The sequence below is a fragment of the Branchiostoma floridae genome, chromosome 6 (genome assembly GCF_000003815.2).
Source record: "Branchiostoma floridae strain S238N-H82 chromosome 6, Bfl_VNyyK, whole genome shotgun sequence".
In the NCBI taxonomy this organism is placed as follows: domain Eukaryota; kingdom Metazoa; phylum Chordata; class Leptocardii; order Amphioxiformes; family Branchiostomatidae; genus Branchiostoma; species Branchiostoma floridae.
In genome coordinates, this window is record NC_049984.1 from 11,789,096 (window position 1) to 11,813,618 (window position 24,523).

General features: G+C 39.9%; 2 protein-coding genes across 3 annotated transcripts in view; one reads left to right on the forward strand and one right to left on the reverse strand.

Moving 5' to 3' along the window:
• Nucleotides 1–16,742, reverse strand: part of LOC118417909 (diacylglycerol O-acyltransferase 1-like) — a 34,178-nt gene extending 17,436 nt beyond the window's left edge. Inside the window, exons 1-15 of one of the 2 annotated variants that reach the window (XM_035823671.1) lie at nucleotides 16,559–16,742; nucleotides 14,828–14,915; nucleotides 14,095–14,135; nucleotides 13,641–13,726; nucleotides 13,000–13,052; nucleotides 12,727–12,829; nucleotides 12,266–12,415; nucleotides 11,992–12,078; nucleotides 11,623–11,726; nucleotides 11,160–11,198; nucleotides 10,594–10,635; nucleotides 10,037–10,081; nucleotides 8,523–8,635; nucleotides 3,626–3,691; nucleotides 3,197–3,284 (exon numbers count right to left, since the gene is read on the reverse strand). In XM_035823671.1, coding sequence (XP_035679564.1) covers nucleotides 3,197–3,284; nucleotides 3,626–3,691; nucleotides 8,523–8,635; nucleotides 10,037–10,081; nucleotides 10,594–10,635; nucleotides 11,160–11,198; nucleotides 11,623–11,726; nucleotides 11,992–12,078; nucleotides 12,266–12,415; nucleotides 12,727–12,829; nucleotides 13,000–13,052; nucleotides 13,641–13,726; nucleotides 14,095–14,135; nucleotides 14,828–14,915; nucleotides 16,559–16,704 — 1,251 coding nt within the window. In that variant the 5' untranslated portion in view covers nucleotides 16,705–16,742. Of the gene's footprint in view, nucleotides 1–3,196; nucleotides 3,285–3,625; nucleotides 3,692–8,522; nucleotides 8,636–10,036; nucleotides 10,082–10,593; nucleotides 10,636–11,159; nucleotides 11,199–11,622; nucleotides 11,727–11,991; nucleotides 12,082–12,265; nucleotides 12,416–12,726; nucleotides 12,830–12,999; nucleotides 13,053–13,640; nucleotides 13,727–14,094; nucleotides 14,136–14,827; nucleotides 14,916–16,558 lie in introns of both variants that reach the window. The other variant, XM_035823670.1, reaches the window with a different exon arrangement.
• LOC118417910 (TBC1 domain family member 20-like) lies at nucleotides 16,741–23,634 on the forward strand. The gene is made up of 9 exons (XM_035823672.1): nucleotides 16,741–16,958; nucleotides 18,193–18,420; nucleotides 18,651–18,725; nucleotides 18,927–19,021; nucleotides 19,457–19,548; nucleotides 20,089–20,190; nucleotides 20,767–20,908; nucleotides 21,437–21,621; nucleotides 22,031–23,634. Exons 1-9 carry the CDS (start codon nucleotides 16,895–16,897, stop codon nucleotides 22,260–22,262), a joined length of 1,215 nt encoding a protein of 404 aa, XP_035679565.1. The 5' UTR covers nucleotides 16,741–16,894; the 3' UTR covers nucleotides 22,263–23,634.
• The last annotated feature ends 889 nt before the right edge of the window (nucleotides 23,635–24,523 follow it).

Here is a 24,523-nt window from a genome sequence, read left to right on the forward strand (position 1 = left end):
TGAAAGTGAAACCATTGTTGACATGCAGTTTACATTTCCATCCTATTGAGACTACTTATGGTGAAATGGGCAACATGGAAGTCTGACAAATAGCTAACATTTGTTTTAACTTGCTGAGATGCCTTTCTGGCATGGACATAAGTGTCTGCAATTCTGCCTTCCATTTCAGGTAATACTTCTACATCCCTGGTAGATGGTTATTACATTGTATTGCCTTAAGCACTTTTAGCCTTAAATGCATGAGGAGTTGAAAGTATTTTAAAAGAGGAACTAAAGTTTACAGCTTTTGATTTATTTCAGCATGTGATGCCAAATGGGAAAAACTTTTAGATCTGGTGTTCAAATACTTCAATATCAGAAAAATGGGACATGAGGCACCCATCAATACTTGTCAGAAGCGGCTTCAGAGATCTCTGTGACTGTCACACTTGGTGTTAACTTTCAATATCCATAAATGATATCGACTGAATTTGACAGTCCTAAATTGTGATAGATACTCAATGTAAGTAGCAGCTATGAATAAAATGTCTTCCAATCCCGTGTACTACCCGCATAATGGTTTGTGAGTGTGATACCACAAAAACTCAATTTCAACTCATGAATTCTTTCAAGTGATACCTCAAAGCAAAAGAAGTGCTTATCTGGTAAAACCATGCTGGAAGTGTAAGTCAGCTAAAGACTTTCTAGCCTTGGGAAAACAGATAACAACAGCAAGACAGTCCTTTTGGCTTCAAATGAAGATCTGTGTGTGAATGACACAGTCAGATAAGACAACTTCCCAGGCATGCAAAATGGAAATTTTAAGAGTTGTGTTGGCACTGTTCCTCATCTTGTCTTCAAAGCTTAAATGAAGCCAATTTTCACCCACTAATTGATATCACACACAGTGTATTCTGCATCACAGTATTTCATTTATGGTATACCCACCCTAGAAAACATATATTTAAAGCAAAATGCCCCAGAAGTTGAGAAAATCTGTTTTCTTGAAAAATTGTAACCAAAGCAAAATGTCTAAATCAGGTATTCACATGTGAAGCATCTTAAAAATATTCTATGGAAGTCCATGTAATTACAGTAGAATCCTGTGTGTAAGAACCATTATCACAACTCAGGTATGATATAAACCCATTTACAAGGCCACGACAATGACTTGAACATTATTTCAACTATATTTAGTACTTTTTTGAAAATGGCAATTTACTTTCTGGTTTCAATCAACTGTATTTCAGCATGCAGCCCTCATTGTATGGGAAGGGAGGCTCTTAACAACAGCCAGGCTCAGTCTTGATTACAGTTTTTTTCGTTGGTTGTGACATACAAGAGCAATGTGTATATCACTGCACTCCGTCAACCTTTTGAATGCTGGTGTGAGAATGATGGCAAGGTGTTACTCAAAGAATGCAGTCTTTTGTGGCCTGAAAATATAACAATCTTTCATGTGGCTTTGAGTAGCCCTTCTCTCTTGAATGTGAACCGTTATCTCATCATTAATTCTAACATTATTCATGACAGCTGAAGGAGAGATGAGAATTACTTTCTCGTCTTTATCACTATTTTCTTGATCACATTAAGTCTTACTCGACGATCAAAAGCTGATGATCATGAATAAAGTTTGCATAGAATGATTTGCAGTACATTAGAGCTGAAAATGTCAATTTTGCCATAATACATGGCCGTGAATGTGCTCAGTTACACACCTTGCGTGGGCACATAGCATGCTAAACACCAATATTAGCTGCTTGAGGACCATCTTTATTTTGTTCCAATCTAAGTGCAGGAACACCTTCTCTTCGGATTGATGACGGTGCTTAGCACATGGAACTCAATGCTGATGAATGATACACCACTGGCTGTAATTGAAGTTCTGTGTTTATCCAGTGTTCCAGCGCAGCAATTACATTGATCTCCTACAGGGAGCGAGGCATATGTGATGAAAGCTCTCATGTCTGCGCTTTATTCTCCAGCCACTTTGCACTTAGCGCAGGTACCCAGCAAGGTACTTATGCAGACATCTGATGTCTGTGGGGGCACATCAATAACAGTGTGTTCTTGGACCCACTCTGTGAGATTACTGCCACGCTGAAGGCCAAACTCACCGAGGAATTGTCAGACGGCATGGCAGGTAAATACCTCTCCACGGGTTCTGCCACGCACTTACCATAAAACCAAAGGTTCACAGGGCTTGGGAATATATATGGGAAGTCGTCCGGAGATGTACAACTGATGGCATGCTGACAGACACAGTTTGTCACTAAGGCTAATGCAGTGGGTGGTGGTTTCTTACATGGTTCCTAAAGGCATGTTGAACTTCTGACTCACTGAAGCGTGAAATGATGGCTCCCTTGAAACAGCTCACTGCAGTTGTGTGCTTTAAATACTCTCAGTGACTACTTGGACATTGCTTTTTTTTATCAAAATAATTTATGTGAACTTGGAAACCCATTGGAAGGCGCTTAGAATATTCTTCACCCTTATACTGCAAGACCCGGATATATCCGGCACACATATACATGTCCTGTGTGCCGCACCCAGATATATCCAGGATTAGCGTATTCCCCCAAAGTAGAACCTTTGCGCGCAAGTAGCACATGAAACTGGGAAGTTAGGGACTTCGGCCTTGTTCGGGGGTTCTTTTTGGAGGTCAGCAGCCAACCCTGGCACTGATAGCATTTTATAGGGCTGAAACTCTGGCAGTTTAAGGGTTAAATATTGTCAATTCTGCATACAGAGTCTATATTTTTGGCACATCTCTTTGTGTTGGTATGTGTCTGTAATTATTTGACTTTGAATAAATTGTCCGTAGAGTGGCATGAAATGTGTATGAAAATGGCCACAAAGGTCAGACTTGCCAATTGGCAGGAAGTACATTTCAGAGTTGGTAGGACTAGTCATACATCAGACTTGATAGACAGTCCATGGAGGAGGCTACTTCTTTGTGGTCTGTAATATTTTAGTCTGCCCAGTCTTGTTTTTGCAGCTACTGTGATGTGTTTTCTATATACTAGCCAGGAAAGACCTTCACATGTAGAGACCTACATATCAACAAGTAATACAACTCTTGATCCAGACAGCTAAATAATGAATCATCAAAAAGGTAAAGACTATTCAGCACCATTCCAGTATATATTAACTGTAACATGACATAAAACCCACTACAGTATGAATGAAGATAATAAATTGGAGTTGGTGTACTTACTTCATGAAAAAAAGCTGAAGTAGCAAATACACAGATTTGTCCCAACAATTTGCTGTAGCCTCTGCGCATCAAGGGCTGATACAAGTGTCTGAAAATGTAGAGTAACATCAACTTTTAAATACAATTTGTCATCAACATTTGACAGGAGAGGGGCAGGGGATAACTGCCTTGCTACTTTTAGTAACATTACAAGTCAAAGAAACATTTACTACATTGTTGAGTGATAATGAGTGGAGACTGAAACAGTTGAGTGTGTACTACATTGTGTCCAAGTATTATTCCAGAAGAGCTACATTGTATGACACAAAGTGTGTGTATGTCACAAAGTGTGTGTGTGTGTGTGTGTGTGTGTGTGTGTGTGTGTGTGTGTGTGTGTGTGCGCGCGCGCGTGCGTGTGTGACACAGACTATCCTTTGATTCTATTCTCACCTTTTGCACCACCTGTATACTGGTATGTTCCAGTTTGACCAGAAGTATGGGACAGACTCAGAGTTCCTGTGGGCAGAAAAGGAAAGGATGGAGAGGTTGTTAACTGGTATCAATCTTAAATCATTACACAGATTAGAACTTAAACCAAATAAAAGCTTGAGATGAAGTGTATTGCAGTGCAATGAAGCTTTGCCATGGCAAGCATTTTTTTGGCCAAGCACACCATGGCTCCCTGACCTATTCATCTTGATAAGTGTGCTGTGTTCTTTTACATGCAGAGGTTTGAACTTTGATGACATAATATCCATCATACACAGGGCCGCCAGCTTAAGGTCCCCATCTAAAAAGAGGATGTGACTCTTCTCCAAATGTGTCCAGACTTTAGCCTGCGCTTACACAATATCTCATTGGCTGGGGTTAATGACCCCAACTGTAAGGCTGGCCACTTGGAGCACAATTTTAGTCAGGCTTTCCAGATCTGGGCACAAACATGGGCCAACATAACACAGAACTTAGACCAGATGCAGAATGAACAGACTACAACACAGAAAGTGCATGTCCATCCGATCAATATTGTCTACCACTAGTACCAGAGTTCAACCTTCCTGATCACTGAGGTCTGAATGGGTTGGTATTTTCTCTCTTCACTGTCCTTGCCCCTAAACGACCACAAGATTGATGGTGCCATTCCTGCAGGATTGGGCTAGAGGCTGCTATTGTCATCGGTACTGATTGAAATGTCCACCACTAAAGACTCTTATTTAAAGTCATGTACCCTGGAGATTGCTCTCCAAGCCAATAACAATAGGATAATCAAGGTCCTGTGGCTGCTAACATGGTTAGGATCCAGAGGGTAGATTCTAGGCTCTGCCAGTTAGTTCCTGACTACCCTTCTTCAATGTCAATGTACATCATACCAGTCAGAATGAAACTGTGCCAACAAATTAAAGTTTGCTCTACAAAGTCAGAAACAAATTGTTTTAAAACGATCATACCACTCCAAAGTTTCCAGAAAAGTGCAAAAAGGGGACTTTGAGAAGTTGTTGGACAATGAAAGAGTGCTTAGTAATACCCAAATAACTGCCTAACCCGATAGAAGGAAGGGAACTGTTTTTTTCTTATTAATTGATTGATTGTACTTTTAAGAAATATGTTGGCGAAATTAGTAAAAATATAATATTTTTCATCTATTATGACTGAATCATACTCAAGGCTCTTACCCCATTCAGTTTTTTTTTCAACGCCCACTCTAACTACAGGTTGAATGTGAAACTTTCAGGGAGCACTGCATAGAAACTGGAATGCATTTAGATAGCCTACTAATCTAAAGGAAGAAATCATGAAGCCTCCACACAGTGTGTTAGTACATTAATACATGATGGATGGTACTTCAAGGACTCACATTCAGAAAGAACTCATGGTGCACATATAGCCTTCAAGCTTGAACGGAATCCTGTGCCTTGTAATCTACTCATGCATCACAATCAACAGGTCCTGCAGCTGCATACTAACTGCAACTTAATGTAGTCGCTCAGACAACAGGGTTATGTGGATGGCAGTCGAGCATTTCAGTAATATACACATGTATGCTGACCATAGTTTACAAATGGAGAAATGCTAGTAAGGAGGAATGGGCTTGCCAATTGTCAGACTTATAGTCCAAAACTGTGAACAAACTTTGTTATCTAATTCCCACATCTCCATAAGAGTCTGTGTATGTCATTGAATAGCTGAGTGGGTAGGATAGATTAAAAGGTCATGGACTTGATTCCTGGCATTCCTGGCCAGACATTGCATCCTTGTTAGAGTCACTTAACAGGAATTTCTTCACTACTACCTACCTACCTATTCCCTTAACTTCCTGGTCATTGGGGGGACAAAGTAGACAAAAATGAGTAATGTATTTCGGTTGGGGAGGTAATAGGTGTTGGAAGGAAAGGGATGGCTTCCACCTTCCAACCCGGTGCCTTAGACACAGTGGATAACAACCCAATGCTCCTATGACCTTAAGAAGGCTATACCTTTACCTAGTACCTTTTCATAACAGAAACTTGAACTCCTGATACATGGACGTCCTATTTTGAGCTGCAACCAATCAATATCAAGTAAATCCTTTCCTCCCCCATTTTCATTTAATCTGGGGGCTTTCTACTCTATCCAACCAGCCATCTATTTTCATGCTTAAAGTCTCATATCTTCCTGGAGGAAATATTAAGGCTTTAAAATGCATGAGACAGTGTGGCTCTTCTCAGGAGTAAGGTGCAAAATTTAATGCTGCTTAGAAGTGACTATCCTGTATTTGTAGCTTTAGACTATCACCACGGAAATGTAGCCAATCTGGTTTGGGACTGTCTGACATTTCAAATCTGACATTTCAAATCCGGCAGCAACTTCTATCTGATACCTGCAGACTACTCCATCCATTACGGGAGTTAAGGATGACATCAGCCACTAAAGAGAACAACTGCCTGTCCATGAAACTTGAGCTTCGGAAGATGTACGACTAGCCTTCAGGTTGACTGTGTAATGTAATTTAAAGTCCAGCTGTCTTGATACTTTTAGCCCCACAGAAGTGTAAACTTGATATGAACTGGGAAAAGTTTCTGTTGCCGCACGTAACAGAATTAATACACCAGAGAATACAAGAACCGGCCTTACTGATGGTGATACACCATATACCATGTGCAGTATGTCATATACATATATGTACCCACCAACGAAAACAGATATTAATGCAAAATGTGGCATAGTTGAGGAAATTTTGTATCTTCAAGCAGAAAATTTAGGGAACACCAATGTTAAATCTGGTACATGTATATTCAAGTTTTGGATAGAAGCTCCTGGGGGTACCGTAAAGTAACCCAAGTCCAGGACAACCCTATCAAATGTTGTCACAGTCCAGGTGTGACATATAATACTTTTAGCATGTAAATTCATATATCTCTGCAGTAGACAAAACACTATAAGAAATGATTTAGTCCAGTGCATTGTCTGAAAACAGTAGAGTTACATACGACTCATGAATCAGTACCGCTCTCATAAAACAAAAGACAAATCTTGCCTCAACCACTTCTGAAGACCATATCCCCTTGACAATACCACCCTTCCAATTCACTTCTTAAAAATCAATATGCTGCTAAATCAACCTTAATGGCTTTCTTTGAACCTGACTTTGATTTAGCAATGGGGGCAGAACCATCCATTAGGCCCCTTACACCCATGAGATGTGACCATGACCAACGACACTGCTTTTACCCATGAATAAAACTGACTGCACCACTGCAGGGAATTTATGGTCAAGCAGAAGTTCTTTTTGTGGGTACTGGGGCCAAAAGACGACAGTGAAAGGAAAAATCCCTACTTGTGACTCTTGTGAAAAAGCTGTGAATAGAAGCTTCATCATTTTTGTCAGCACGTATGAACATCGAATATCTTTTCAAAGTCTGGAAAGGTGCTAAAGCTGTCATACACCACAGCTTGTTCATCAATCATAACTTCATTGAACACTCTAAGTGAGAATTTCAAAAGAACTTCCGAAGTAATACCTAACTTTTTGTTGCCTACTTATTTCGTTTTTTAGAGATAACACATTTCTTCATGCTTCACCAAATGCAGTTGTATATTATTAAAGACTTGGGCAAGTGTGTAGTGAAAAAATTACTTTGGCCAGTGTGGAAAGGACACTATTACAGTAGAATACTCATATTCCACACAACCTAACTCCCAAGTTGCACATAAAGGAAAAGTTTTCTTTTCATTACTCACATCTCCTTCCTGCCTGAAGACCCTAACAGTAAACTCAGTCCCTCTAGAGAACCAAAATCATTACCACTTTAGACACAATAGCAAATACCATAAAAATTCTGATCCCTGCAGGCATTTGCCATCAAAGTTGGTCAATAAAACTATTTTCCAGTAGTTAAATGTCCATGTCCCTTGTGTGACCTTGAACTAACCTCTCCTCACTCCCGGCTGCCTAAACAAAAAGCAATTTTTGAATAGAGGACATTCAATTCTCCATTGTACCACTAAGGTCAGGTCTAACTGATCATCAATATTGATCAAGTTTGCTTCAGTTTGTTCCCACTGAATGGTCCAGTTGATGTCCCAGCTGATGGGGTTGACCCTTTTGGAAACATTTTTGTATGCTCACTCAGTCACTGTGTCCCCTAGGCCTTGTTTTTTTCTTTTCTATGCCATTTTGCAGTTTGTTCAGTTTTACTCAAGAAACCTTTCAGGGTAGAGATTCTGTCATGTATCCAAAATAAGTTCAGAATCAGTCATGACAGAGAATGTAGTTCTCTCTTTCACTTTTTCACACTCTCACTAAATCACTCTCACTCTATCGCTCACTAACTCACTTACTCACTCTCACTCTATCACTTACTCACACACATACACATACACACACACACACACACTCACTCACACTAACCCTCTCACTCACACACTCACACACACTCAAGAAACTTTCAGGGTAGAGATTCTGTCATGTATCCAAAATAAGTTCGGAATCAGTCATGATAGAGGAGTAGTTCTCTCTTTCCTTTTTCTCACTCTCACTCACTTACTTACTCACTCACCCACTTACTCACTCTATCTATCACTCTCACTCTATCTATTACACACACACACACACACACTCACACTAACCCACTTCTTCTTCTTCTTCACACTAACCCACTCACACTCACTCACTCACTCACTCACTCACTCACTCACTCACTCACACACTCACTCACTCACTCACTCACTCACTCACTCACTCACTCACTCACTCACTCACTCACTCACTCACTCACTCACTCACTTTCTCCCCCAGCAAGTATACAAATGTATGTTTGCAGCCTTTCTCTAAAGACTTTACAGAAGACCTGTGCCTCATGCAAGAACTTACCACCAATCCCTGTAGAAGGTGCGGTCTGCGAACTGCGTTATCTCGGCCAGCACGTTCAAGTTGGAGTGGAAGAACCAATAGAAGAAGATGAGCCAGATGAAGTGGTTGGGGATCTGTGGGAACAGCCAATGGAAACATCCCATGTGAGGAAGAGAGTCCCCAAGCAATCAACTTGTGGATTACAGTCAAAGAGGAGAAATGCCTCCTGGTCATACTGTGATCACCTTGGGATTGGATTTGATGCAAGCAAACTTAATTCTCTATCAACTTCTTCCACCTGACTCGACAATACTGCCATCACAAAAGTTCGTAACACCGTGACACAGAGTTATTGATTGGGGGTGGATATCTAAATGCCATCAATCACGTAAGTCTACTATTGCTTTGTGTAACAGGATTTAGTGGGAAAAGTTTCCCCCCCTGTGGATTATATTGCACATACAGGCATCATTCCTTCACACATGCTTGACAACAAAGGCTGGCCCCTGTCCAAATGCCAGTCTAACTTCAATGTGAAGTGGCATTAAGGAGGGCTTGCCTTGAAAGCAATAAATCAGTCTATAAGAAAGCCAATGGTGCAAAAGAACTTATACGGTATCTATAAACCTGCTGCTGGGCAAAGTGACAAAATCATAAAACACAAAGTTTTGTTGCCGCATAATTTAACACAATAAAAAGTTTCCTCACTGTAAAATATGTAATCTTTATGTTCTTTAATGTCATTTGAATGTGAAAGGTACCCAAACATTGGGACATCATAATGACTAGTATACTGTAAATGTGCTTAAGTTCGTGGGGATTTAATTCCGCGGTAGCGGGAAAAGGGACATTTCGCGGTGGTTTTAAGTTCGCAGTAGAACCATGCACTGTAGTCTCTTACTACCATGGAAAAATGTTCGCGGTGGTTTAAAGTTTGCGGTGAAGGGGCAACCGCGAAAACCGAGAACATTAAACCACCACAAAAGTTTCTGCATTTACAGTTTATACTGCTCTTGTAAAAAGTTACTTGAACTTGCCTAAAACCTTTCCAGAGGTTTGAAACGCTGTTCATTTCTATGCCATTAGTGGCTGTGGGTTTGTGTGTGATAGTCCTACCACCAATAGTGATTTATTCAAGTGTCAGGTCACATCTGTCCCATGGGCCTGGTCGAACTGGTGACTGATTGTAATGCATTACGCAGTCCGGCATGTTATTGCTCAAGCAGGAAATAATCAATTTTACAGTTCAATGCCGGAGAGGACTGGCTCAACCACACCAAGTCACCTGATCTGGAGTGTCCTGGTATGCCGGAGACTTGTGCTGCCTTCAGTTCTAACATGGTCCGCTAAAGGGCACCAATAAATTGGGATTGCCTCACCAACACCAAGGAGGTTGCCAACACCAAGTCGCCAGTGTCTTGGCATATACTGAAGACTTGTCCTACCTGCAATTCTAAGATAATCTGCTGGAGGGCACCAATAAATTGAGCAGTAAATGATGACCTACTGATACTTGAGAGGGAAGAAGTACTCACAGCAAGTTTCATGATTCTTTCCACCATCATTGGCAAGTCCATGTCCTGAGAGAATAGCGAAATCATTCAACATTACACAACCTGTCAATGAAGATATCTGGCAATCTACATGTGAGTCATTGTGACAACAAGAGCTAAGAATGGTACATTGTATCTAGTCTCTACCTGACTCCGGGTCACTGGAAAACCGTAGAAATGGAACAAATAGAGGAGTAAGCCGGCCAGAGGAGTGTAGCCGGCTAGGAAACAGCGCGCGACCTGCTAGCTGGCTACACTCCTCTGGCCAGCTTAATCCTCTATTTCTTCCATTTCTACGGATTTCCAGTGACCCGGAGTCAGGTAGAGACTACATTCAGTACATTGTATCTCTAAGTTTTCAGAATATGCTCAGCCATTCTTTGTAACTTTCTATCTTTTTCCTCTGAAAAAACACACACACACACACCGAATCTTGACATTCTAATAGAACAGGTTTTTAGTTCATTTTTTAATCTGGAATGCATGAACAAACTGAACCCCAAAGCTGTTTGAAAAATTCTAAATTGAAATACACTTACCACAAATGGCTTGATGGCATTGTGAAGCAGGGGGGCAATCCACTGGTGTATAATACAGAAAAAAAGCATATTCAAATCTATTCCACACTTGTCCAGTATGTCATAGACTTTATACAAAGTGATGTGAAAGTCATAAGTGATGTCTGATATAAGAAATAAACACTATCTGCAAAGGTATATGCATGCATGTCATATTAACAATAAAAAAATTATAAAAGATGACATGGTTATTACAAGATATTAACTTGATAAATCACAATTTCGAACTCTTTACATATGTACCTGATGCCATGACAACCTCTTGTTAGAAGAACAAGAAGCTTATATCTGAATGAATCTCTGTGATGGTAACAGACACACTTAAAGTTTTACATTGTATTTTTACGTATACCCATACAAGATGTACAGCAATTATCAAGTGACATAGGCTTCCAGTCATTTCAACTTGAGAAGGATCAGAGGAGTGATGAAAGCTTGTTGGTATGCGCCTAACATTGCATACTGATATAGCATGTCAAACTTTTACAATAGCAAGCTTTTTGTGATATCAAATGATGGCCTCTCACCTGTTGAATCAAGCCCAGCATCAGTTGAAGAAGCATAAACTGGAATGTAAGAAGAGGAAAGAGTCACTTCAAACTTGTATCTTCTTAACACATTATTACATTGTAAATGTATTGTACATGTATTTCAAACTTTAAAAACATTCCAGTGATAACCATCGCAACCAATGGTCATAAAATGTTTCCAAATCTAAGGATAAATTGGGTCAACATACTCCTGACTGCGGTTGCCTTAAATTCTTTTTACCATCAAACTATCATGTCTGTAGAGTGTCATACAATGCTAGAGATCTTGACTAAATTTTACATTTCTTATGGGCACATTATGATTATAATCAACTCCCAGAGATAGCAGCATGATGACGATAATGAAATGATAACACCATGCAACATTTCACTTGGGCCTGTAGAAAGTCCTAAATATTTCCATAGCAATATTGGTCATACAAAATGTATGTACACCCACCATTTCTGCCAAGCGTTTCAGCAGGAATCTCTTACGGATTCGTGGGGTTCTAGGGAAGTTGAGTTCGTAGCACAGGGTAGGGAACAACATGAAGCTGTACAGATCTAGAATGCACAAGGGTATGGGGTAAGGATTCGATTTGTTTGTATTCAAAACAATGCATTCTATTTGTTTGCATTGAGAACAGTACAAACAGGTTTGTGATTATCCAGTGTTAACAGGGACCTGAGGAACTTTCTAGTGATATCTACACATATATCAAAGCAGTGAACATTTGAAGAGACATACTCATAAATTCAATGTTTATAAAGACAGATAAGTTACATTATTCATGCGCAACCCTCTCTGCTGGAAGCTACTTGTATTTACCTTGTAGTGTCAAGTTGTCTGGATATGTCACCAGTTGAGTCTCTAGTTTTCCATTGGCCAAGTTCTGTTCTGCACCATTTGCATCACCTGCTATCATCACACAAAAAAGGGACAAAACAGCATCACCTTCAAAGATTTTCCATCCTGCGGTCCATGTTTTAAACAGAATATGTAGCATAAAAACTTTTAACCAAAAAGGAATTTTAAGAAACATCTGCATAACGGAAACTAGCTTGCACCCAACATGCTATAAGACTTGTCAGTGAGTACGAACCATCACCAACACTCTTAGTAGGCTTCCTCCTGCCAGCCTTACGCTGACCCGATGACTTGTACTGGTACCGCAGCCAGTGATTGGTGGCAATGTACGACACTGTCTTCAGGAACACACACGTGTAGACAAACAGTGCATAAGAAGCACCAGCTGGAAGGGAGACATAAGTCTGTGTTTAACCATCAACACTGTGAAGACAAAAATCTAAGTTACAACCACTGTAGTTTAACTGACAGTTGCTAGGTGGAGCACTTGAACTATGTCTTAATCCAATGATCTTCATGTGTGGCCAGTACATTACAAGTACCAGCTGCAAAAGAGACACACGTCTCTGTTCGGCCTTCAATACTGTTATGGCAAATGTTTGCCACTAACACATGCTATGATAAGCACTTGAATGTACTGTCTATCAATTACACTTGATAAGGTATCTTCATGGAGATGGAGCAGTGAATCCTTACCTGGTCCAGGTTCTACTGTGAGAACAACAGAGGCAGGAAACACCAGGATGGCAACACAGTTGATAACATGCATCCATCTCCCCACTATTTCTGACAACCAACCCTACAGAAACAAATCACAGGCCAAATCACATCAGAGTTCAATCTAATAGTACAGTAATAAGATAGAGAAACTCCATGTCATGCATGTCCTAAAATGATCATTCAAAATAAAATGTTTGCAGACAATAATTTTTGATGACACCTCAGGGATGGAGTCATTTTTGACCTTACCTTCAGCAGCAATATCTCTAGTTGGAATGATGCTAAGATGAATATGTTGGAACCTAGAGAAAAATGGATGAGGAAAGCAGTTATCAATACAAATATTTCATACGCTTGTTTATTCTTATGATACTGTGATGATTTTCATTCTGTGCACAAAACTTATAAATTTTATTGCTGGTCATAATATTCAAATCCTTGCAAAGCTGACTCTTTCATCAAAGGAGTTCTGGCTTCCCATAGTCAAAGCAACACAATGTCTTACTCCATTTGATGGCTTTGGAAGATCTTTATCATCCTTATTTCTGTGTAACGAATACATGGGTACACTATGTACATGTAGTTTATAACTTGGGGAGGCTCTACTAAACTGTGGGCAAGGCCTATAACAAGCTTCCTACCAATCAGAGAAGCACTTAAATGTTTTCTTTAACTCTAAAGTTTAAGTAAAGCCGATTCTCTGGTTGGCTGATGGCAGGTTAGTTAAAACCTCAGTTTGGTTTAGCAGAGCCTCCTCATGGTATAATGAATAGGCCACAGACAAGGCTCTAAGTAGGAGAATGACACAGTATAGAAATGTAGATTACTGAGCAAGAATGATTAAGTGAACATGTGGTAATTGTATAAAATTGCCAATGCTTTGAACTCACATGCGATGAGTATCACACAAGGCCAGTTGTAGGGGTCTGCCACAAAGATTGTCACCCAGGACACTGGATCTATCAGGATACCATACCTATAACATATATAAGGACATGCATCCAGTAAACATAAATGGATAGATCCATTTGTACATTCCAGTTTTAGTAAAAACAACTGCAGATTTTAAACATGCCCAAAGTCAAAGGAACATCTACAACTACAGTAGCATGTTATATTTTCTATGACATGACTAAAATAGCATATAAGGTAAGATAAGGTTCATTACAAAATGTTTGACATATTTCTCAATGACTATAGCATAATCTTTCTTGTAAAAATTGAAAATTTTCCCGTTTGTTATTTTTCATATATACAATGTACAAGCACTTAGTATATCAATTTTTCCCAGTCCTAATGCATGAAAAACACTGTAGACTCTACAAGACAGACTAAATAACTTACTTAATCAAGTTTTCCAGTGCCACTCGAGATGTGGTCAGCACCTGTGTCCATAATAAGGCCACAAATCAGGAAAGATGTTTTACAACTTCAAGACTGTCTAATCAATTATCATTGGGATACTAATAAGACAGCTCAAAGCTAATAAGAATCATTGTCAGGGTTGATGTCAGAATAGGACCCACTTATTTCTGCAACAAATGCAAAGCTGTCATGTAATAGTTAATGATTATCAAGCAATCCTTTCCCTTATTGCAGGGACAGGTAACCATTAACTATGCACCCTTGCTAGTACAACAGTACACCATCATAAACGAGGTAATGCAAACACTGATGTCAAACACATGAACACTGCCAAATGGTACTCAACTTACTGGTCCCTACTAATACTACTTTAGGTGAGTTCATACTTCATACTTATCATAGTTTCAAAACTGATAGTTTTGATCAAATAGTGAAATACCTATTGGGCTTCAGATATTGTTCAGTCATGACATAAGATATTGGATGTTCCCTGAAATGTCTGACTTGAGTAACCTTTGTGTAATGTCATTATGATAGTGACATTGTACAATATGCAGCTGTGAAACTCCTTGCTGTTCTTGGTCTTTCATCATCATCATACTTTTCATAGTACTCCTAAATCCAACACTGCCATAATCATGCTAATATTTCTTCTGTAACAGTCTTTGTCTCCTCTAATGTCAATAAGATAAAAAAAAGTGTAGAAACTGACCAGTAAGACAATACACAGATTGAGAACACCCCTGTAGTTGTTGTAGCCACTGCCAGTGCTGAAGAGAGACTCTGAAGGAAAGTGAATCCTGAAATCAAACAAGAAGATCAGCTGAGAGATGCAACTTTCCACAGCACAGCTCTGGAAGGTAAACTCAGTGTAATAGCCTGGTCTCAGTGTACGTAGACTCTATGTACCTGCCAGCAGCAGTGCCAGGCAATTACACTAAGACCAGGCTACACTGTTTACTTTACATTTGGGGTTCAACTACTCAAACTATTAAGACTAAGAGTAGAGTAGAGTAGAGTTCTTCTGGAGCAGGTACATGTAGGAACGTCCAGTTCCAATTAAGGCTGCCCTTCAATATCAGGGCACAGTGTCATTCCAGGTAGCTCAGGGTCATCCAGAGCTCTACATAGTTGTAATACACGATACATATTTTTCTCTGCTTACTATTCAGCACATATGGGAAAGAAAGAGTAAAGTGCCAGTTGAACACACATCACTATCAGCGGACTAGTCCGCTAGTACTACTGTACTGCAAGTATACAATAGTGTGGCCATACAACAAAAGGTGTGGGATAGCTTTTGCTCTGTTTCTTGTTCTTCTCCAAACAAATAAGTTCAATATGCCAAAAAACAGTTACTAGTACTCAAGCAAATCATATCCAGTTGCTTGAGTAACTGCTTTCCAGCGTATCTTATTACCCGGATGTCCAACCTTCATCCACGAATAAGTTCAATGACCTGGGCCAGACGGCTGTCACCATAGCTACTGATAAAGTTGCAGACACCTGTAGTGTCTGAATTTTGATTACACAATGTATCAAGTGGCAGGAGTGTTGGAGGGACTAGTCACTATAGACATGTTTATCATGACATTGATAGTATATGAATATATTTGAGTAAGAATTAACAAAGTAGTAGTTTGTCAGACCAAGGAGGTTAAAAAAGACCAGACAAGACCATGTGAAGGTAAACATCATGTTTTTCCATGTTCAACTTTATTCTTTTCCCAACCTTGTAAAGAGATATCAAAACCAAGATGAGAATTTCAATGGCTTATTCAGCTTCCATTTTCCCTCATCCATGAGGAAGAACTCTGTCCTAGAGTCCTGTGGCACGTGCCCGTTTGAAACTATCACGTGCACACCATGCATGCACACATCTTTACTCGACTTACTTTTGAACCACGTCCTCGTACTCGTAGGGACAAAGGTATGCCAAGGCCGAAGCGAAGCCACGCCTCTTACGCAATGCCTTTCTTCGCATATCGCATGCAGTTCACAGCATTGGGGCGGAAATTATTCATGGCACAGTTTGAGCCCTGGCACAATACTTACACACTTTGGCAGCACTTTGGATAGAGATAGGAGTTATGTGGGAGCGGGCACGTAACAAAAGTAACATGATAAACCACGCAAATTACTGTCACGTTTCTATTTCCTAGCTTCGTTTAGGAGTAGGTCTGTATCCAGCTAAAATACGACAATTGAACCGATTTTTGCTGTGAACAAATAGTCAAAATGGGCGTATAAGGCTGACAGAAATACCACACAAATTTTGTCGACGAGTTGCTGAAAATTATGTTAGGGTATTACTATGAAGTAACCGCAACCGAGTTCCAAGGAGTTTAATAAGCAGAAAAATGGATGCTCAGCAGTGTCGCGTCTATGGGAATTTGAACTATAACGCGACCCTGCTGCGTTGCAGCAAAACAAAAATACTTACGGCTTTTCATAAAACTCTCGTCTGTCTTTCTCTGCTTCCTTTTGCTTTCTAAGCTTCTCTTTATCCTCCACCGAAGACGTCGACTTCGTCCGACGGTGGAGAAGCTTTCGATCTTCCGCGGTTGTTGCCATTTTGCTCATTTGCATATGGCCTATGACCTAACGCAATGCACGATGGGCATGATCCTGCAATTCCTTCCCATGATGCACTGCAAACAAAGATGGCTTCCGTGGTGAAGTAATCTTGCGTTCGTGGACAGATTTTCTCGAATTTTCACGACTTTTTCGGACTTGCGTAACAATTTTGGGATGTGGAGATGTCGGAGAAAAAAGACCGATGTCGCTGAGCTCAAAGAAAGGGAAGAGTCGTGGTAAGAAGAAGGGGCTTTTGAAGAGGAAAGGTATGAACTTTCGAAACGTAACGTAAATTTCTCTTCAACCACTAATTTTTCCACCAAATAGCATACCGATGATAACATATGTAAGAAGCATATGTAAACATTGATCATAAGGTATAGATGATATCTAAAGGGAACTGATTGTTTTCTGGGTCTGGGTTTTTTTGTATGATACAGATTCGAATTAACAATGGACTCAAAAAATTATCTGTCTAGATCTCTTCAAATCGATCGAAGCCCCGCCCCCACGCCTGGATGTGTTTAATACGTCTGGCGGACATTCATACGGACTGAATCATTCTTGTAAAATTGAACAACGTTTTCTTAGCATGTTTCAATGGAGTAGGTGCTATGTCTTTCGACATGTCAACAAGACAGCCAACTTAAGGCAATAGACAATCCGTTATCAATCCCAAATCACAATCTATTATTCATGATTGTCTAGACTGTGGACTCTACTCTGTGAGGTGAAATTGTATTTAGGCCCATTGTGTTGATGCCATTAGATAGACTGCCACTTGACCCATTGCGCATGATAATCTAGTTTGCCACAAAATTTATCTGACAAGGTAGACAACAAGAGATGATTGTAACTGAAGCAGGGTGGCTTTTAGGCATCCAAATACGAGTACAAACTTTTAAGATTGCCGCAATGGCGTTCCTGTTGATCTATAAATTTATTTGCAAAACGAATATTTACCACTGTTTATTCTGTATCATTATCAATGGTTTGTAACTCTCTAGTTAATCTATTGCTTATAATTTGCCTAGTTTTAATTAGTTAGGGTTTCTCTATCTTTATTTTATTTTGATTTTTTTTGTACCCGCTGTGCCACCGCTGATAAGGTGATGAATAAAGTTCAATGTTGGAATTATCAGACCTCTTCATACCAAGATTGGTGAATTAAGATGCGGCCAGGCATGGTATTGCGACCTTGAGACCTGGTATGAATGGTCAGAATCCATCTCCAAAACAAGGTTCCGATCCTGATCTGCTGAATCCATCCCAGGAGTTGGATTTGGCAGGTCAAATCAGGATCAATTCTGTGGATGAATCCTGATTCGCAAAGCCCATTATAATTTATATGAACGCGGGTTTAAGAGTGCTGTACCTTTTTGATTACAGGAAGGTACAGTATTGTAGAAACCTGTGTGACCTTTGTTGTACATCATACTACATGTATATGGATCCAAAGTTTCAAACTGTCCTTTTTTCATTGTAAATCTGATCTTGTAGGAAGCACAGGTAGCAGTGGTAGCCATGGCAGTGGAGACATTAAGATTGCCTCTGATAAGAAGCACAAGGCCAAGGCTATACAGGAGGCCATGCGCAGCGATCCCCCGGACATCGCAAACCTCAGGAGGCTGGCCATCAGCGATGGTGGTCTGCTACGAGATGACCTGCGGAGAAAAGCCTGGCCCAAACTAATGAACGTCAATGTGTTTGAAATTCCTCCCAAGCCAGGTATATATCTTGTTTGTCTTGAAGCACTGTGTTCAAGCACAGCATATTGAAGATTTTTTTCCTCTCTGAATTTCCATTTGGTTTTGTTCTGCCATATTGGCATTGTGGAACATAAATCCTACTTTAGTGGCACTGATACTACCAATATACTATATAGTGTAAATCATCTGCAGTAATTAGATGAATTATGAATGTGTTCTCTGCTCATTGGACTTCCCATCCTTTTCCAGCCAACATTAGAGCCCACCGGGACTACAGACAAGTTGTTCTTGATGTGGAAAGATCAATGAGAAGATTTCCAGCCAGTAAGTAAAATATCCATGACTATTTCTTGTGAAAGTATTTTGGTAGTGGAATTGCAATAGCAACATTTTGTGCAACACCCGACTGTCATTGAATTGAAGAGGACGAAACTTGATTTGTGAATGGATGTCATCCATATGATAAAGTCAGTGTGGCTTTATTCAGAACTGACACTCTTAATTACTGACTGTTTTGACCTACAGACATGAAGGAAGAACAAAGGTCAAGATTACAGGACCAACTGGTGGACATCATTCTCAGAGTTCTCGTCAGACACCCAGAGCTTCACTACTATCAGGTTTGTTGTAACAGGACACTCCAACCATTACCATTTCTGTGTGGTCTAGATCATCATTTTCCCAAATCCACCATATCATAAAATTAACAGCTTAAAGGTTAGCTAAGGGTTTGATCTATTTGATATCAAAATGTGCTGCTTATCTTAGTCCACCAACCAATTATCAGCTCCTAGTTGGGTTGTTGGTATTCCATAGATGATGTCAGTTCTGGCCTGCTAAGCTAATAAGTCTCAGTCAATACTCAAAGGGAAAGGGTTGGCTTAGCCTAGTGCATTCTGATTATTGTGTAAGGCTGCAATTTTCTCTCTTATTCTATCACATGTGACGTATAGCGGACTGACTGATCTTTGGAATATAATGAAGGGTAATTCTTTACGTATAACATTGCATATTTCCCATACTCTGAATGCTAATTGACTTGATGTTCTTCCCAGGGGTACCATGATATCTGTGTGACCTTCCTGTTGGTAGTGGGAGAGGATCTTGCCTTTGCCATCATGGACAAACTGTCAGAGTACCATCTGAGGTAGGTACAGTACTGTACATGTGCTCATCATACAGGACTTTAAACCTGTCCATCTGTTGTTAGGTAAATTACATTGATATCTTCAAGGCTTTTTATTGCTGTGTTCTTTCTGTCATAATTTATGTCATTCATGGGGGTTGAAAATTTTTGATACAAGTCCATGTGTTTCCATGTCTTTTATTGTATTCCATGGGGTTCTACTTGTGTCCTGCCAGGTTCCATTGAATAACTAGAACACACTTGCACCAACAGACTTGACATTGGCATGAACCTTTTGCATTTTGTTTTTGTTGGGAGACACCAAATTTTGCTAAGTTCTGGCCCATTTTGCACTGAAATGTGTGTTTTCTGGGGTGGGTATGGCATTAAAAAACAACAACGCTGTATTCTGCATCACCCTCTGTCCCAGCGATCCCACCTTTCAGATCGTGCTGGTGCACCGGGTGATACAGAATACACAGTGTAATATTCTCTATGTGTAGTAAGTTGTGCTTTTCGATAGTCCATCAATATGGAACTCAACATTTCCTTTGTCACTAGGGACTTCATGGATGAATCTATGGACAGGACTCGTCACATCCTGGGCTACCTCATGCCAATAGTGGGTAAAGCCCACCCTGAACTGAGAGACTTTCTGGAGAGGTGAGGAACTTATCTTTGATGCCCATCACACAGCAGGGCAATCAATGGACGAACGAATCTGTTTGTTTGTTTGTTTTATCATGATCTCCATTAGTGAAAAATTGTACCAATATTTCTCCTGGAGTCTGAAACAATTCATATACATGTACAATAAAATGAAACATAAACAACTGTGAGCTCTAAATAGAACAAGCCCATAACAAGATAGGAAGAGATATCTCAATTTCTTGACAAAAAATAACACCACCATGTCCATATTATACATCACATGCTACACTCGCCCAGCCTCAGGTTCCTGACTTTTGCCCATGTACCAGTGTTCACTTCCTGCCAGCATGACCGACAAATTTAGAGGCAAACCAACGTAACTTTCACATCCTGCTATTCTCTGGTTACAACTCAGCTTGTGAACAAACTTGGAACAAGGCCAGCAAGAGCAAACTTGAACTCACACCAAAACAAGATAAATAGACTGAAAACAATTCTTTTGTGAATCTCAATGAACATTCACCATAGAGCATGTCTTACTGTGTTACACAATAGTTCAACTATTGCTGTGTTTTGTCACCCAAACAGATCAGATGTGGGCACCATCTTTGCCCTGAGCTGGTTAATCACGTGGTACGGCCACGTTCTCACAGATATCAGGCACATCGTCCGGTTATACGACTTCTTCCTGGCCTGCCACCCCCTCATGCCTATCTACCTAGCAGCACAGGTCAGTCATTCAGTTCTTCATAAACTACGCTGAACTGTTGTTATTGTTACATATTGGATGTCATGGACACAGTTGTTAGAGATTTATTTTGACTCTTGCTTCCAAGACAGGTAATCATTATTTGAGTTTGAGTGGGTCTTTTTCATGAAATACTTGCACGATATTATGACCCTAGATCCTTGATGCATACTGGTTTCTCATTTAAAGCAATACTGTACTCCAGAGGAGAGTGTTCTGGGTTCTGCTAATAATATTTTTCTGAATTTCAAAACGTACTTGTATCAGCTACTACTTTAGGTTGTGCAAGTAATTTTCTTTTGGTGCAGGTAACTTTTGGCTCATTTTGCACCAGTGCAAGTTGACCCAAAAGTGTATTTCAAGCCCTGCCTGCTGTAACGATTGCATTAAGTTGTGTGGCTGTAGGGTTATTGAAATGAGGTTGGGTGCTATCTTATGCACCATGTGATGTGAGCAGAACTTGAACTAACTTAACAAACTTGCAAAAATGCCTGTCATTTTACCCCACAGATAGTTCTGTACAGAAGTGAAGACATCCTGCGTGTGGAATGTGAGATGACCATGGTGCACCACACCCTGTCCCGCCTGCCCGAGGACCTGCCGTTTGAACACCTGGTCAGTCGTGCAGGGGACCTGTTCATCCAGTACCCTCCCTCCATGCTGGCCAAGGAGGCAGAGCTGGAGTTCTTATCCAGGTCAGTCCTGAAGAAGAAAATATGGGCTTGTAGCTATCGTTGTTGAACAAAGTGTGTTGTGCCTTAGATGGTTTATTTGCTTTGCAAAACAAACAAGAAAGATCAGTTCATGTTTTGGTGGAAGTAATCTTGTTAAACCAGCATTCTCATGTGTCTAATACAGCTACACTAGCACATGTAGTTTTAAAATCACATCTTAGTAAATCTTACAATAAAAAATAAACAACTAAAACACATTAGCAATGGGCCATGATTGGTATCTATGATACTCATAATTACAGTATAGTATGTACACTGTACATGTATAGAGAGAGAGAAAGAGAGAGAGAGAGACTAGTAGAATACATTTTGTTCCACATTTTGTTCCACATTGACTCTGCATTGTATAACTATTCCTCTTTCAAAACAGCACCACCATTAGTTGTTATGAGGACTTTGAGATGGCCACCAATCAGAAACCAGATACTGTGCTTCGGCGGCGGCGGCGATTCGGCAACAGTACCGCACAGAACGGGGACGTGAAGACGGTACAGCTCAGAAAGCCAACAAACCTGGCGCTGAAGTTTGCAGTGTGGGCCATTTCTGCCTCCCTCGGTGCAGCTGCACTTGCTGTAGTCAATGTTGTGAATGAGTGGTTTTAGGTGTATGTTCTAATATAGACTTCACCAGAAAATACTGGTCTAATCTAACCTAATCTAAGAGACCAGACTAAAGTGATGTCTTTCTACCTGATCTCCAAATCAAGATGTGTATATTCTTTAAATTTGTGTCAAATGTGATCTTTTGTTTCATTTGTGGAAAAGTAGATGCTAAGGTGAGAATTTATGGCGCTGTCATATTCATCTTACATGTCGGTCATTGTACGATGTTGATGCCGTAGATTTTCAAGTGGACAAAGATCTAAGAAAAGTCTTTTCTGTAATGAGACAGTGGAATTTTGCAGGACAAATGCACAACTATCCCAAGAATACCCTCAGATTGTGATCGTATGACGAGGACTACGTGTCAGGTCCTTGTAGAAGATGCGAAAGTTTAGGTTGTAGTGTTCGAAACTAGACAAGTTGGATAATGATTGCAGTATCCTAGGTTGATGGTTTGAGAGAAGTCTTAAGATGACTAAGAAAGGCAGGGAAAGAGATATTATAAAATTGTACGTCGACAAGTACATGTAATCGTGTGAATATTCATGATGTAAATAGTGAAAATTCCATGGACACAGTAACATTTTATATGTTTGGTGTTGCTCTTGAACGTCTGTATAGTTGCCAGCATGTGGTCGATGCAACAGTATAGCCATTCCTATGTCTTAGTTATCTAGAAGACTTCATTTAGTTGGTCGGTCACAAGGAAACATACAGTGCAATAAGCTATTTGCAATTTCAAAAAGCCATCAGATCCTCAGATTATGATTATCAGGAAACTTACCGGAGTTCTAAGAAAAATTTCTGTGGAGACTACATTTAGGTACAAATGTATATGTTATGAGCCTGTTACAATCGTGCAAATTGAATATGAATGTAAACCCAGAAGGGTCAGTGATATATATATTTCTAGCATTGTACATGTCTAAGCACAGGCAATGCTATATAACCAAAGATGTAAAACATAATTTTGTCTTGCCATCTCATGCACCGAGTTAACATTGGCACGTGCATGGAGTCAGTGTATCAAAGATTTCCACTTCCAGCTTACTGTACAGAATCAAACTATGGATGCTGCTGTTTTAAAAACAAAGTTATGCCAAGCAATGTTGTTTCATTTGTATTGTTTTGATTCTTATTGGTTTACACATGCAGACAAGTATCTGTCGTATTTGCTGGATATACAGTACGTGTGTACTTTAAAGCACATCCCCAGAATGTAATAAACATGGTATATGGCCTGGTATCCAAGCTGCCGTGTCTCTCTCATCCTCTGTAGTCAACGTCGCATCAGATGAATGGCTGTTGCATACAATCTCTCTTTTGACAAAACCACGTCTTTTGAAACCTATACATGGGAATGTATCTTCAAGTTGATATGTGTGAAGACTATATACGCTTATGTTCCTGTGATGTGCTTCGTTTTGTTCTGATATGTGGAATTGTGTTGTGTAAGCTTGTAGGTAAAGGGCCATGAAGGATGTTATAAAGCCATTTTATCAATACCATATTTATGCAATACCACACACTTTGTGCAATGTTGCACTTGACTGCGTATTTGTGTTATTATCTCCACATGATGATACATGTAGTTATTGTGGGGCCAAGGGATAGCGTTGTACAAGAAACTGGATGGCTATTATGTTTTAGATGATTTGATTAACCAGTTCATGCAGCTCATGTTATATCTCTGTCAATACTGTCATTTTTTTTACAAGTAAGATTTATGACAATAGTTGCCCTTTCGGTAATTCTTGCAGTAATTACTTCATAGGATAATTTCGATAAGATATTCATGACCAAAAGTCACATTTTTGTCTTAACTGTAAACTAAACAAGTCTGAATTATGTAACAATTCATCTAGATAGAGATAAAAATACGCTTCTGAAGAACACATTGTCTTGGCAAGTTTCTTGGTAAAGGCACACATTTGTGCATAACATACATGATGTACAGACAGTCAAAAGTGCACATTTGGCAATTAGACCACTCGAGGCTTGATTAACTTTGGGCTATGTTGACAGATGGTCACTATTGACAGCTTATGTCAATGGCAAAAATTATCTTAGGGACCAAAAAGTAGTCATATTGACACACCAGGTGGTCCTTCTGTAGAGATACTTGCTTCAAAATCTACAAGGTTGACTCTTCATTCATAAGAGTACCTTATACATACCAGCAATTTACACACATTCAAGGTCAGTTTGCACAAGTTCCCACAAATCAATCTTCCATAGCACAAGAAGACCAGTGAAACAAA

Bases quoted from the DNA above. Each gene is read 5' to 3' on its own strand.
- LOC118417910 (XM_035823672.1), top strand. From the start codon at position 16,895: ATGTCGCTGAGCTCAAAGAAAGGGAAGAGTCGTGGTAAGAAGAAGGGG. The intron at 19,022-19,456 runs GTTTGTTGTAAC...TGTTCTTCCCAG, and splicing joins CAGAGCTTCACTACTATCAG to GGGTACCATGATATCTGTGT. The intron at 21,622-22,030 runs GTCAGTCCTGAA...CTTTCAAAACAG, and splicing joins GAGCTGGAGTTCTTATCCAG to CACCACCATTAGTTGTTATG.